Genomic DNA, 13007 nt, shown 5'->3' with positions numbered 1-13007 from the left:
CGAGATGTTTGTGGAAGGAACACAGAGGTGTAATTGGGAGAAAATTCGGAAATGATATAGGAGTGGGGATTCTGGGAATCCTTGTGGAAAACAAGCGTTTTGTTGGAGTATGACCCTAAAGAGAAAGTGTACGGGTCAAAACCAAGGTTTAAGTTACCGGGATAATCGGTGGATTACCGCGCGATATACCGTTTATCGTCATATCCCGGTAGCGAAACGTAAACAATCGTGAAATATCCGTAAAATCGGAGTTTACCGCGCCAGTACTGGTAGAGAGGATCCCGAGATGCAAAAAAAACCGGCTAGATCTAGTTAAAAACTTCATAAAATCGAGTTTTACCGCAATTCTATATAAAAATATAAATAAAATAAATTTAAATAAAAAATAAAAGTTATGAAAACTTATTCCATATTTATTTATTATGGAAAATTTACCGATTTTTTTTTCGGAAAACACATGGTAAATCCATGAGGTAAAGGGTATACCCATAAAATCTGAGTTCCGGCACAATAACGATAAACATCTCAAACCTTGATCAGAACTCCAAGGATTTTGATTAATAATAATAATAATAATAATAAAAACAGATGAATGGCTTCAACATCCATTTTTTAAGTGCGACTATGTGACACGATTATGATTCGTTGAAGGTTTTGGTTGAAGATGAGGTGATGAGATTGAACAAACTAGTTTTGACCTTCTGTGTATGCTTCTAAATTTTATCGTTGAGGCGAATAAGGAGATTATAACCTCTTTAAACTGTCGATGAGCAACGGTGAGCGTGATGGAGTGGAGACAGAAATTTCAGGGCTCGTCAAGTGGCTGTGGCGTCGGATCACTGCTTAATTTCCGGGAAGAGGTTGAGAGATGTAGCACATGTGTTAAGTAGGTAAAGTTGCCGGAGAATATATTTCACGAATTTTTATTTTTATTTTTTATTTTTTATTATTATCAAGGGACACAAGAAAGCCATTATAAAACAAACAAATTAACCCTTGATTAATTTTCTCAGCCAACTTATAACATATTAACGACAGCAAGAGACCATTTCAAATGATCTTGAATACCCATTTAAACAATAAATAAATAAATAAAAAATAAAATAAAAAAAGCTCCAGGTTACTATATGTGTACATACAAAGAAAAAGAATCACTATATAATTGATCACACAAAAATACACGTTCTAAGATGACCAATGAGTGTGACATTTGGCTTCAAACGCCGAGCTTCCGATTCATATGCATGTGCTCGCTGGCTGAACCGGGTTCCCCGTCGTGGTGGTGATGGTGGAAGAGGAGTGTCAAGATTCCGACCAAACAGAGCACCGACCCGACAAGGAGTTTGTCGTAACGCTCCACCCAATGAAACTTGAGTTGGCTTGCCCCGTAGAACGACAGTGCCACCAGCGATGTCATCACCGCAATTGTGCTGAAACAATTACATACGATGGATTTTTAATGAACAGTTGATCGATTGTAATGGCATTGTGAAATATCGAAGATATTCATTCGGAGAGAGGCATATCTTTGTATCACGTTTATCATACATCGTAGCAATTCAAACAAGACATATTACATACCCATAACTTTAACAAAAAATTAGGAAAATAGTCAACTTAAACGTTTGACTTTGCTAGATAGCCAACGTTTGGTAAAAATAGCCGTAAATAATGATGTGGTCTAATATATGGAGGTGGCTATTTATCTAAGATTTACATCTGTAAATACATGAAAATGACTATTCACCTAAAATTTACCAAACATTGGCTATTTAGCAATGTCAAACGTTTAAGTTGACTATTTTTCTAATGGACCCTAACTTTAATATATGATAGCATTCCTATTAAGCTGAAACGGATCACTGGACTGATCTGTTAGAACTCACTCCAGAGAGCCAAAGTATTCGGTGGATAATAATAGCACGGGTTTTAGAATTAATCTCCTTTCAATCCTCTCTTAAATCAAATCAAACAATGGAAAACTATACAAATTTGGGACTCGTGAAACTCTGGGTTACTTTCCAAATAAAAGGCCACGAGGAATTGAAATACAAATCTCGTGGGAGCGAGCCACAATTGCTCAACCAACAGGAGATATAACAATGTAGATGGTATACACGAACTGATTAGGATAACCATGGCTCCAAGTCAGTAAGTATAATTCTAAAGCTGAGATCTATGACACAGAGAAACTAAAGCCTTGGCTTTTTCCTTGTCCATGAAAATCGAAACTTGAAGCGAAAGGAAGCACAGAGTTGAACCTGAATAGGAGGACGATGATGGCGAGGATCATCATGGACGAGGAATTCCCGACGGCAAGAAACACGGGGAGCGTTGTGGCGCAAGGAGAGAGTGCGGGCACGAGGACGAGCCCGGCCACGGCCATCCTCTCCATCGGCTGGTTGTGGGAATGGGTGTGACCGCCTCTCCCCAGTAGATGCAAAAAGACGTAACTGCCCCCGAGGACTACCAGCAACAGGGAAGCCAGCTTGTGCACCGTTTCTTCTCCGGCGATCGTGTTTGCCATTGTCACCGCCATTATTCCGAGCACCGAAGTTGATATTACGTGCAACACGGCTCCAAATGCAGCTGCGTAACAATGTTACAGGTGTCGAGATTAGTTACATTGTTGACAGAGGTTAAATGTTCGAATTTCGTGAGATGATCAACTGCTAATAAAGAGCCATTTACTCTAATTAAATTGGCATTGTTCATTATTTCAACAACATCGTCTATTCTCGGGAGGGAAAAAAAAAAAAAACTAAGTCATTGGAGTTATGCCACATTCACATGTTGAACCTGCAAATGGTATCTCAACATAAATTTGACTAATTTGTACACACGTATTAGTGCATTAACTACAAGGTTATTGAAACTTGGAATATATTTCTTAGTTCAAACAGCATATGTTAAATTATTTTTTTTCTTGGAGGACCACTCTATTTAGTCGCACTTAATGATGCTTTTATTATAGTAGCATGGCATCTGAAAGTAGCGATTATTACGTTATTACGGAATATTTAAATTACGCAAAATTTCAAACTATACTTTTGCTTTGGCTATATCAAATCTGCAGGCTCCACATCCTAACAAACAACCCAGAATCCGCCAAACTAATCTCAAAGACAAAGAGCATGAGTAATCGACGAAATCACACCGATTTTCTACACTACACATGCAAAATATACAAATTGCTCACGCCTACATATTGCTCGATGAAATACCCGAGAAAGGAATGTATATATATTTGGTTTTTTTTCATGACAAGCGTGAATTGCTCGTGAATGTCCATAAACAATGCTGCTAAAGCAATCGGTAACGTAAGCGAAGAAAACAGTAAAGTAGGGCATAGATCTGAGAGAGAACGTACTGACTAGAAGAGTGCGAGAGAGAGTCCACTTTTGGGCGCGACCGACGACGGAGAAAGGGAGCCAATGCGTGGGAATGAAGGAGTGAAGAAGCGACACCGTCGCTATCCCTCCGATCGTCGACAGATCTTCGGCACTGAACCTTTCCATTTGACGCAACTACAACCAGAGATCCTTAAACTTACGCACATCAAAAGTTGAGATTTTGATCCCTTGTTAGTGTTTTTGTTTTGGGGTTTTGGACTCGGCAAAATTTGGGTCCCTCAACTAAATCTCGTCTCGTGCCTCGTTTCCTTCTTAAAAACTGATTCTCTCGTGGTTGCGATTAGTAAAGAGGTAATGACTAATGACACCGTAAATAATAAATAATGTTTTCGTATTAATGAAAAAAAATATATACGTACAATTTTTCGGAAGCATAAATATTAACTTTATTATTTAGTTGCACCATCAATACATGGAGATTGTTAAAATACTATAAAAATTAACTATTTCTCTTTAAAAAAAATAGCGACATAAATATATAATGTTTTCGTGTTTATTAATGGGTCTTTTAGCTATATGGTCATTTGATTTATAGTGTTTTGTATAATAGCCAACATTTGGTTAGTTTTCTGTAAATAGCTACCTCGACTTATTTACGTACGGTACTCAAAAAGACAAAAAAAAAAAAAAAAAAAACATGCGGAAATGTTTTTTGGTATTTTTGTCTTTTTGAGTGCCGTAAATAAGTTGAAATGACTATTTACAAAAAATTGGTTATCTAGTAATTTTAAGACTTTCGGTGGCTTATTTAACTAATTTTTTTGTTTATTTATTTATATAGCCAATGTTTTCACAAAAATGATGGTGAAGACACATGAAACTTGACCGCCGCTAATGTGTGAAGGGGCAATTGGCGGTGCGATGTCTAAAAATATCAAGTCCAACCGTCGCTCAATGCTCCGAGTGTGGAAAACAAAGACAGAGTTGTGGTTCTGAGTCACCATCGTGGAGGAGCAGAGCACCATTCCTACACGCCAATTTGATTACCATAGCCTTACCGTAAAAACTTGCATCTCATCGAAGAGAAAAAAGAGAAACACAAAACTTAAATGAGAGAATCAAAGATGAAATTAAATGGCTAAGGAGTTACTGAAGAAGAACGAGATAGATAAATGTTGAACATGCAAGAAAAAGAATGAAATGAATAAGATCATAAGAAATAGTGGCGGTGGACGACAACAATTATTTATTTATTTATTTAAAGACATGGTTGCTAATTTGCATGCATGAATCTCTTTAATTATGCTATTGGTTTAAACGATAGGTATATAATTATATAAAAATTTGACGCAAAAAAAATATATAAAAATAAAAATAATAGTTATGTATGGCGGAATCATTTTAAATTTATAAAAATTATATAACATGATTAGATAAAGAAATATAAGTTAAATATATATGGACTATAAAAATGGAGATAACAGATTGTCTTATGTGGGAGATCCAATATAATTAAGTGTAAGAAATATCATTTTTTTAGTTTTGGGCTAGAAATACTCTAAATAATGCCCCTTTATAGAATTAAATTAAATTATTTGTAAATGTGACATATTAATATGAAAAAACATAAAAAGGGCATATAAGCCAATTATTATAAAATAAAAAGGCAATTAACGCCAATTTTTCAATAGAGTAGAACAAAACAAAATACATATTGGTACATCGTTGTTTTTCAAGAGAATATGATATGGGTTATTCATAAACTAGACCTCTTCAATACTTTTAGACCAAAATCCAATATGTCAAAATAATTTAAAAGTATGACTTTCTTATATTTGTTGGTACAAAACTACCCTCAATGAAATATCTTTTTTTTCTTTTATACTTCGTCTGTTTGGTGTATTTACATGATCGTCAATAATCTACCTGATTTATTGACATTGTCGACATTACAAATTTTTTTTTTAAACCTGGAAAATCTAAAGAAAAAAAATATTCAAGCAAACCAAACAAAAATCAACAACTACACATCCAAAATCAATCTCGTTTTGAGTCTCTCTCTATTTACTAACGATTATTTAGATTTACTTGTCATGATTTTAACTTTAAGGTTTGAGTTTGGATTTTGGTGTTTCTTTGTTATTTTGGGTGGAGAAGAAGAAGAGGAAGAAATCATGATGGAGAAGAAGAGGAATTGACGTGGGGGGGGGGGGGGGGGGGGGGGGGAGAGAGAGAGAGAGAGAGAGAGAGAGAGAGAGAGAGAGATTTATGTCATTTCAACGTGTTTCATGATTTCACTCCCTCCAAAGCCTCGAATATACATAATAATTTGAGAAATCTGAAGAAAAAAATATTGGTTTAAGAATCTGGAAATTTGTTAAAAGATTTATTGACATTTTGTCTTTTTATTAACATTAATGTCAATAAATCTACAAACGATTCTGAGAAATTCTTTGAAGATTTATTGACATCGATGTCAACAATTTTTTTGGATGTCAATTCTCAAAGAATTTGGTCTGTTGAAGATTTATTGACATGCATAAAATTTATTGACAACGATGTCAATAAATCTTCAAAGAATTTTCAAAAATCGTTTGAAGATTTATTGACACTCATGTCAATAAAAAGACAAAATGTCAATAAATCATCAAACTATTTTTTTTTCTTCAGATTTTCAAAATTTTCAAGTTTTTATTTATTTATTTAAATTTCAGATACCAAACGAGAAATGATATCTAACTTTGCTTTTGTGACCATTAAGTAAATAACAAAATTAAATACAAAAAAAGATATTTCATTAAAGGGTATTTTTGTACCAACACATATATGGAAGTCATACTTTGGATTAATTTTAACTTATTGGACTGAGAAAGTCATAGTTTAGGAATAATCCCAATATAATATCTCAATAAGAGAAAATTTTCAATTTTTTTTAGTTAGGTAAGGCTCGGACCCACCTCACCTTATGGGCACTTAGAATGAGGGCCTTTTTAGTTGAACGAGCCTATTCAAATGGAACAAGCCCAAAACATAAAACCTTATCCAAGAATGTATCCTAATCAAACGAACCCAAGATCCTTGTCCTGTTTCGACCCTTGCCGAGCAAATATTTACTCCTCGACTAAATGGGTCTTGCCTTGCGTCCGATTCAAGTCCTTGTCAAGAGTGAAACTCTTCCATATCTGACCTCTTCCATATCTGACCAAGACAAGCCTTCGTAAAAAAATCTTCCATTTGTGAGCATAGCCAAGACAAGTCTTCAATCGAGATCAACATTGCCATGGAAGAAATTGCTAAGATCCACTAGGACAAAAAAAAAGGCCCATTAGTGACAATTTCCGCATAAATGCCTAATTTGGTTAATTGGACATTAATTTATTTTAAAATAAACCGGTCCGGTCCGGTTTAACGGTGTTTTAAAAAAAAACCGGACCGGACCGTTTGTAATGAGTAGACCGGACCGGACCGGAAGAAAAAAAACCGTTTTAAACCGGACCGGCGGTCTAAAAATCACCGGTCCGGTCTGGTCCGGTTTACGGTTTTTACGGTTTTTTGTGCTGCCCTACTTCTAACTATCCAACGAAAGTAATGCTACCCCAACTACTAGAATTGGAATTTTTTATCTCTTCGAGTTCCGACGCCCAATATTATATGGTACTAGACATCGATTTTTTTTTTTTTAAGATTTTACATTCAATAAAGACTTTCACATAACTCCATACCTTAGCTTGAGTGAAAAGAACGTTAACCTGTTTGGTGGATCTCCTGCGTGATAGCGATTGTTCAATTTGTCATAAGTTATTTTTTTGAAATTTGTGCTTATATGTACTGATGATATAATATTACAAAGTGTAAGATTTACTATATTCCAAAACAATAGACTCTTACATCACATCTTTCCATTCTGATATAAGTTGAGCTTAAAAAGGTTGACCATCCTAGTATAAATTGAAAATAACCTATGATTTTACTATTTTTTTCCATAGACCTCAAGACCACTTGTTCACCGGCAATTGAAGATGAGCATGCCAGCCAAAGATTTTGAAAGGGATATTCAAAGTAACAATCAACCATGCGATGTTGAAAAGAATATAAACACATTTAATGACAGTTTTCAAAGAAGAAAAAAAACTCATGTACTTTTTAAATCCTCTCTTGCTATAAAGTTAAGAGAAAAAACTAATACTTTATGATAAGTTTCAAAGTTCTGCTTGTATGCAAATAACGACCTTATATTCTTTGTGTTAGTCAATCGTTATTTTTTGATGCATTTTCAATATTAAAAATCATACATCTTTTTAGAAATTTGATGAAGTATGAACAATAATACATGGAGTTGAATAATTTTTTTTTTAACAGTCTAATTCTGATTGCATATTGCGATAATTGGGAAACCATACACATCTTTCAATTTCCGAATAAAACACCCTTATCTTTCTTCCATTTTCTCATCTCATCGTGTCCATCTCTCTCATTTTGTCTAACAAAACACGCATTCAAAATTCATTTTCGACCTAATACGCAAAATATAAATACGTTTATAATAACCGTTTTGACCTAAAATGTGAAGTATGTGTTTGATTTTTTTATCGGAGGTCCAAGTCAAGGAAATAAGTTTATTTTATCATAATCTAATCATATAAGGTTTTCAACTAACTTTATCATATTTTTGAATGGTCTTTACAATATGGAATTAGATTTTTCTCTTTAGTTTCATATTGCAACGCATCAATATATATTTTTTTTATTATGCATTCAATTATTATATATATATATATATATATATATAACTTAAGTTTATGTATATATTATGTATATACATATATAGATCACATAAGATTTTTAATAATCAAAATCTAGAGCGTTGTCTATTATATATACATATATATATATATATATATATATATATATATTTGATAAGGTTTGTGCTATCCTAGTTTAAGAAATTTCATTTAAATTATAATATGAAGATGTTCCATTCAATTTTAAGTAATTTTGTGGTAAATGCGTGTAAATAACGTTTATTTGAAAACCAAACTCCAAAGTTTTTCACCGTACAATCTAAAACAGGTTGTCCATTAACGAAAACATTGAGAATACTTGTACTTCTATTAAGAGCTAAATCACTATCTCTTCATGTCGGCTAACAAAAGTGAATCCATTTCTAGGTCACACAATCACCGCCCAACTAAATCATTATCAAACCAAAAATTCAATGCCGTACTCGAATTCTACTTGCATTTTCATCACGAAAGAACCATCAACAAGCTTTTTATTTTATTTGAGGTTCACACTTCACACAACTGTCAGTTGCTTTGTCGACATGAGATAGATCATTTATTAACCGGTTGTCTTATTTTTATTCTTAATTACCGAATATACGATTATTTATTTATTCATTCATTCATTCGTGTAGATAGTATATAACTTAATGTTAAAGACACGTGCTAAAATTCAAAGATCACCTCTACACCGACTCTTCAGTCCTTGACGGCGTGCGCTGATTGAATACATCGATATATCTATATATCTTTCCGTACATATGGATACACCTATAAATACAAACACACAAACCCATCGGCTTCTTAAAAGACAAGGGTGTTATGAGGAGATACGATGAGAGAGAATATGTTTTCGGGTCGTTGGGGATGAGAGAGAGGGAAATGGACGCCATGGTCTCTGCTCTTTCTCAGGTTGTCTCCGGTGAATTTCCCTCCGATTCCGGTGGAAATATGATAAAAAGAGAAGAAGATCATCAACAACAATTCAGTGGATATAACGACACATTGTTGAACAATGTTGATCACCGCTTTCCTCACCACCACCACCAACAACAAGCCTTGTTTTTTGGTTCACCGGGTAATTTTTTTTTTTAATATTTGTTAGTCATGTTATGCTCTGTTTTAGTATGTTTCAGTTGCTCTTTTACAAATCAATTGTCCACGAGTTAACACAGAATTGATGTTACAAATTGTTCGTGAAAGTTAATCGAAACAGGAAATCCCAGTTTTGTCATGTAAACACAATAACGTACAATTAAATATTGTCCTAAATGTTCGATAAAAAAAAAATATAGTCCTAAATGATAACAACAAGAATATTCTAACAAGAAGAATATTCTAACAACAAATATAAACCTTTTGAAACCTACTCGTCATACCTGACTTGTCAAACCCATAATATTCCGTTTGACAGAATCTATATTACTGTTGGCGTGTAATTTAAAAAAAAGAGCTTGAGTAAAGTATCTAAACTTAAATTTGGCAAATTAGTCTATTCTCGTTTAGTTTATTCACGATATAGCCTATAAACAACATTAACCAATTTGATCGGACAAAAATATATTTTGTATTAACAAATATAAATTAATTAATAAAAATAAAATAAATAAATGGAAAACATGACAATAAATAACTCTTCTATTAATATATTAAAAAATTCCCTAATAAAAATATTACGAAATCTTCACCACCAAGTTAACTTGCCATCCCTCACTTTCACCGCTTCTATTTCGGCCTGCTCTGCGCGAAGCAGTGACTCCATAAAACACGCATGCTTGCCGTTTCCGACTTGAGCCATCGATTTTTCGGCCAGAAATGCAGAACCTCCCTCGCTTTCACCGCGCTGACTCAGCGAAGCAGTCACTCCGACTGAATGAATTAACACTAAACGAATTCATAAATAAACACAAATAAATTGAAATTAATATAAATTAATCGAAATAAACACAAAATAAACCAAAATTAACTAAAAAAAAAAAAGTTACAACCCCTCTCTTTTCTACATTCGCTTAAAAAGTTCAAACACACCTCCACACAAAAAAAAAAAAAACAAAAAAAACAAAAACAAAAAAAGAGAGCCCAAACCCTCTTGATGTCATCATCATTGCTGGATCAAACTGATGAGAGCAATCAAATAGGAATAAACAGGATAAGGTTGTGTTCCCTGTCACACAAGATCCAGCCCCTCTCGGACTCCCCTGCCACCATGTGGGTTGCGTTGAGGCAGAGCCAGTCGGTGTCGTCGATGGGCGGGGCATCAATTCTCCAACCGGAGACGTAGATCCTGCTTTCCCCGCCTCTGCCTTCGCCCGTTCCACCAGATATACGAGGCGATAGAGATATACCTTGGTCAAAACTTCTCGCGGGCGAAGCGATATCTGATAGTGAGCAAGCCGGAGATAGATGAATCAATCTCTGTCGCCGTGAGTGTGACGAGAGCGTCACCGATATTTTCTTCAACGTCCTCTGCAATTCCATCACCGATCTCATTGGGCTCCATCTTGTGTGTGTGTGAGAGAGAGAGAGAGAGAGAGCATAAATAGATAGAGTGACCATAATGAAAGAATATTAACTGTCAGTAGAGATATACACGTAGAGAATTCAAGAAATAAAATCATTTATCATAAATAACGATAACGAATTAAAATAAAAATTGACGATTTTTTAAACTCATAAGGACAAAATTGGTATAATATTTCACATAAACTGTCATATATATATATATATATAAAAATGGATATTTTACCAAAAAAAAAAAAATTAAAACTTTGGCTAGTTTATAATTTAAACATTTGAAGTTGAGTAGTCCGCGTGGTTTTTCTTTAAAAAAAAAAAACCTAATTTATTGAATAAAAAAAAAGTTGTGTTACAATATTCTTATTATCATTATTATGATGAATATATGAAGATCCATCGCAATACTCGACGACGATGACGACAGAGATGATGACACCAGCGACAACATACGAGTACCACCAGGAAGTGCCACGTCAGCAAGAAGAAGGAGGAGTGGGAGAGCAGAAGAGGAAGTACAGAGGAGTGAGACAGAGGCCGTGGGGGAAATGGGCGGCGGAGATTAGAGACCCTTTCAAGGCGGCCAGGGTCTGGCTTGGCACCTTCGACACCGCCGAGGCCGCCGCCAGGGCCTACGACCGCGCCGCCCTCGGCTTCCGCGGCAACAAGGCCAAGCTCAACTTCCCAGAGAACGCCCAAATCCCCACTCCCATCGTCACCACGTCGTCGCCGCCGCCCTGGGACTGGCCCGCTTCTTCTTCTTCCTCCACTTGATCCCAGTCTCCTCTACTTGTGTTCATATTTGTTGAATGAGTAAAAGTATGCAGTTTTGTATTATTATTATTATTATTATTATTGTCACAAATTTAATATTGGCATTTACTTCCAAATGACACATTACATACACATGGACATTGTGACTCTAGGCTCTAGTCGTCTCCACTTCTTTTCTTTTACCGATTTATTTTGGAATTTGAATTATGTTTTTCGAATTTTCAATTGCGAAATAGTATTTGGCGTATATATGTAATTTGAATTAAGAGCCAGAATTAAATGAACAATTGAATTGTTGCGTTGAGCATAATATCAAAATCTTCAGTTTTGACCCTACTAATAATAACAATGTATGTGTTGTACACTCTATCGTAAAGTACATTCATTATTCGACTAAATAACACAAACTCTCCTATATTTTATACAATATCATAAAAAGCCTAACCTTTTGTGTGTACGATTTAAACTCCTACGTTCATATTCTTTTAAGGGTATTTAACGTATAACGTTTTGTATACTAATTAATTTTTTGTTAATTTTTTGTAAATAGCTACCTCAGCTTATTTATATCACTAAAAAACATAAAAAAAATTCAAAATAAGCCGGAATATTTTTGGATATTTTTATCCTTTTTAGTGTCGTAAATAAGTTGAGGTGATTATTTATTAAAAAAAATTTACAAAAAATTGACTATCTAGCAATTCTTAAACTTTCGGTGTCTTATTTAGCTATTTTTTTTTTGGAAAGAAGCAACAACCTTAATCACTTAATTTTATAAGGTTCATTTTATAAAGGAAAAAAAAATACCAAATAACCATCCAAAATTAACTATTTACAAGATAATCTAAGTTGTAATTCTTACCTAAAATAGTCAAAGTTGTAATTCTTACCTAAAATAGTCAAAGTTTTGATAAACGTATATAAATTTATATGCCGTCTAAAAATTCATTGACACCTAATATTTACAATTTTCAGGAATTCATATATATCAATATATATATATATATGTATATATATATTTATATTCTTATATATGATAAATTTTTTTAATAACTTTTAAAAATACATTATAAATTATATTATTAATTCATTATATGTAAATAATAATCAATAATATTTGAGTTTATGTTAAAAATTGGTACCATTTGAATACTATTTTATTATTTGTAGTGTGTATTTTGAATTTATTTGTTGTATGTCTTGAATAAGTAGAATTTGAGAACTATTTTCTAGATAAATTGCCCCATTTGCCACTAATTTTATAACATTTTCCCACTTTCCATCAAAAGACTAATTTGGCCCAAAATGCCACCGAGATGTCAACATTGTTGACATCTCAAAGTGAATGGCAAAAATAGTTGTCAACATTGTTGACATAGATGGTGGCATTTTGGGACAAATTAGTCTTTTGATGAAAAATGTGAAAATGTTACGAAATTGGTGGCAAATTAGGCAATTTCTCTTTCCATATAATAATAAATAATTTTTTTTTTATATTTTGGATTTAGAGACATATATATATTTTGGATTTTTTGTATAAATTAAATTTATTATAAATTTTTTTTCGATATATTAATCCACAGTT

General features: G+C 33.6%; 2 protein-coding genes across 2 annotated transcripts; one reads left to right on the top strand and one right to left on the bottom strand.

The window, feature by feature from the left end:
• Positions 1-1128: 1128 nt before the first annotated feature.
• Positions 1129-3678, bottom strand: LOC149381022 (Fe(3+) dicitrate transport system permease). The gene is made up of 3 exons (XM_089629880.1): positions 3371-3678; positions 2262-2589; positions 1129-1430 (listed from the first exon to the last, which is right to left on the bottom strand). Exons 1-3 carry the CDS (start codon positions 3516-3518, stop codon positions 1217-1219), a joined length of 690 nt encoding a protein of 229 aa, XP_089486006.1. The 5' UTR covers positions 3519-3678; the 3' UTR covers positions 1129-1216.
• Positions 3679-8920: 5242 nt separating this feature from the next.
• On the top strand, positions 8921-11647 carry LOC149381021 (ethylene-responsive transcription factor ABR1-like). The gene is made up of 2 exons (XM_089602091.1): positions 8921-9212; positions 11043-11647. The coding sequence occupies exons 1-2, from the start codon at positions 8957-8959 to the stop codon at positions 11420-11422; spliced, it is 636 nt and encodes a 211-aa protein (XP_089458217.1). The 5' UTR covers positions 8921-8956; the 3' UTR covers positions 11423-11647.
• Positions 11648-13007: the final 1360 nt, after the last annotated feature.

The sequence above is a fragment of the Urtica dioica genome, chromosome 11 (genome assembly GCF_054948205.1).
Source record: "Urtica dioica subsp. dioica isolate 48M chromosome 11, U.dioica_male_clone48M_v1_H2, whole genome shotgun sequence".
In the NCBI taxonomy this organism is placed as follows: Eukaryota; Viridiplantae; Streptophyta; class Magnoliopsida; order Rosales; family Urticaceae; genus Urtica; species Urtica dioica.
Note: the sequence above shows the minus strand (reverse complement) of the source record. Positions and strands in the feature narration are given on the sequence as shown.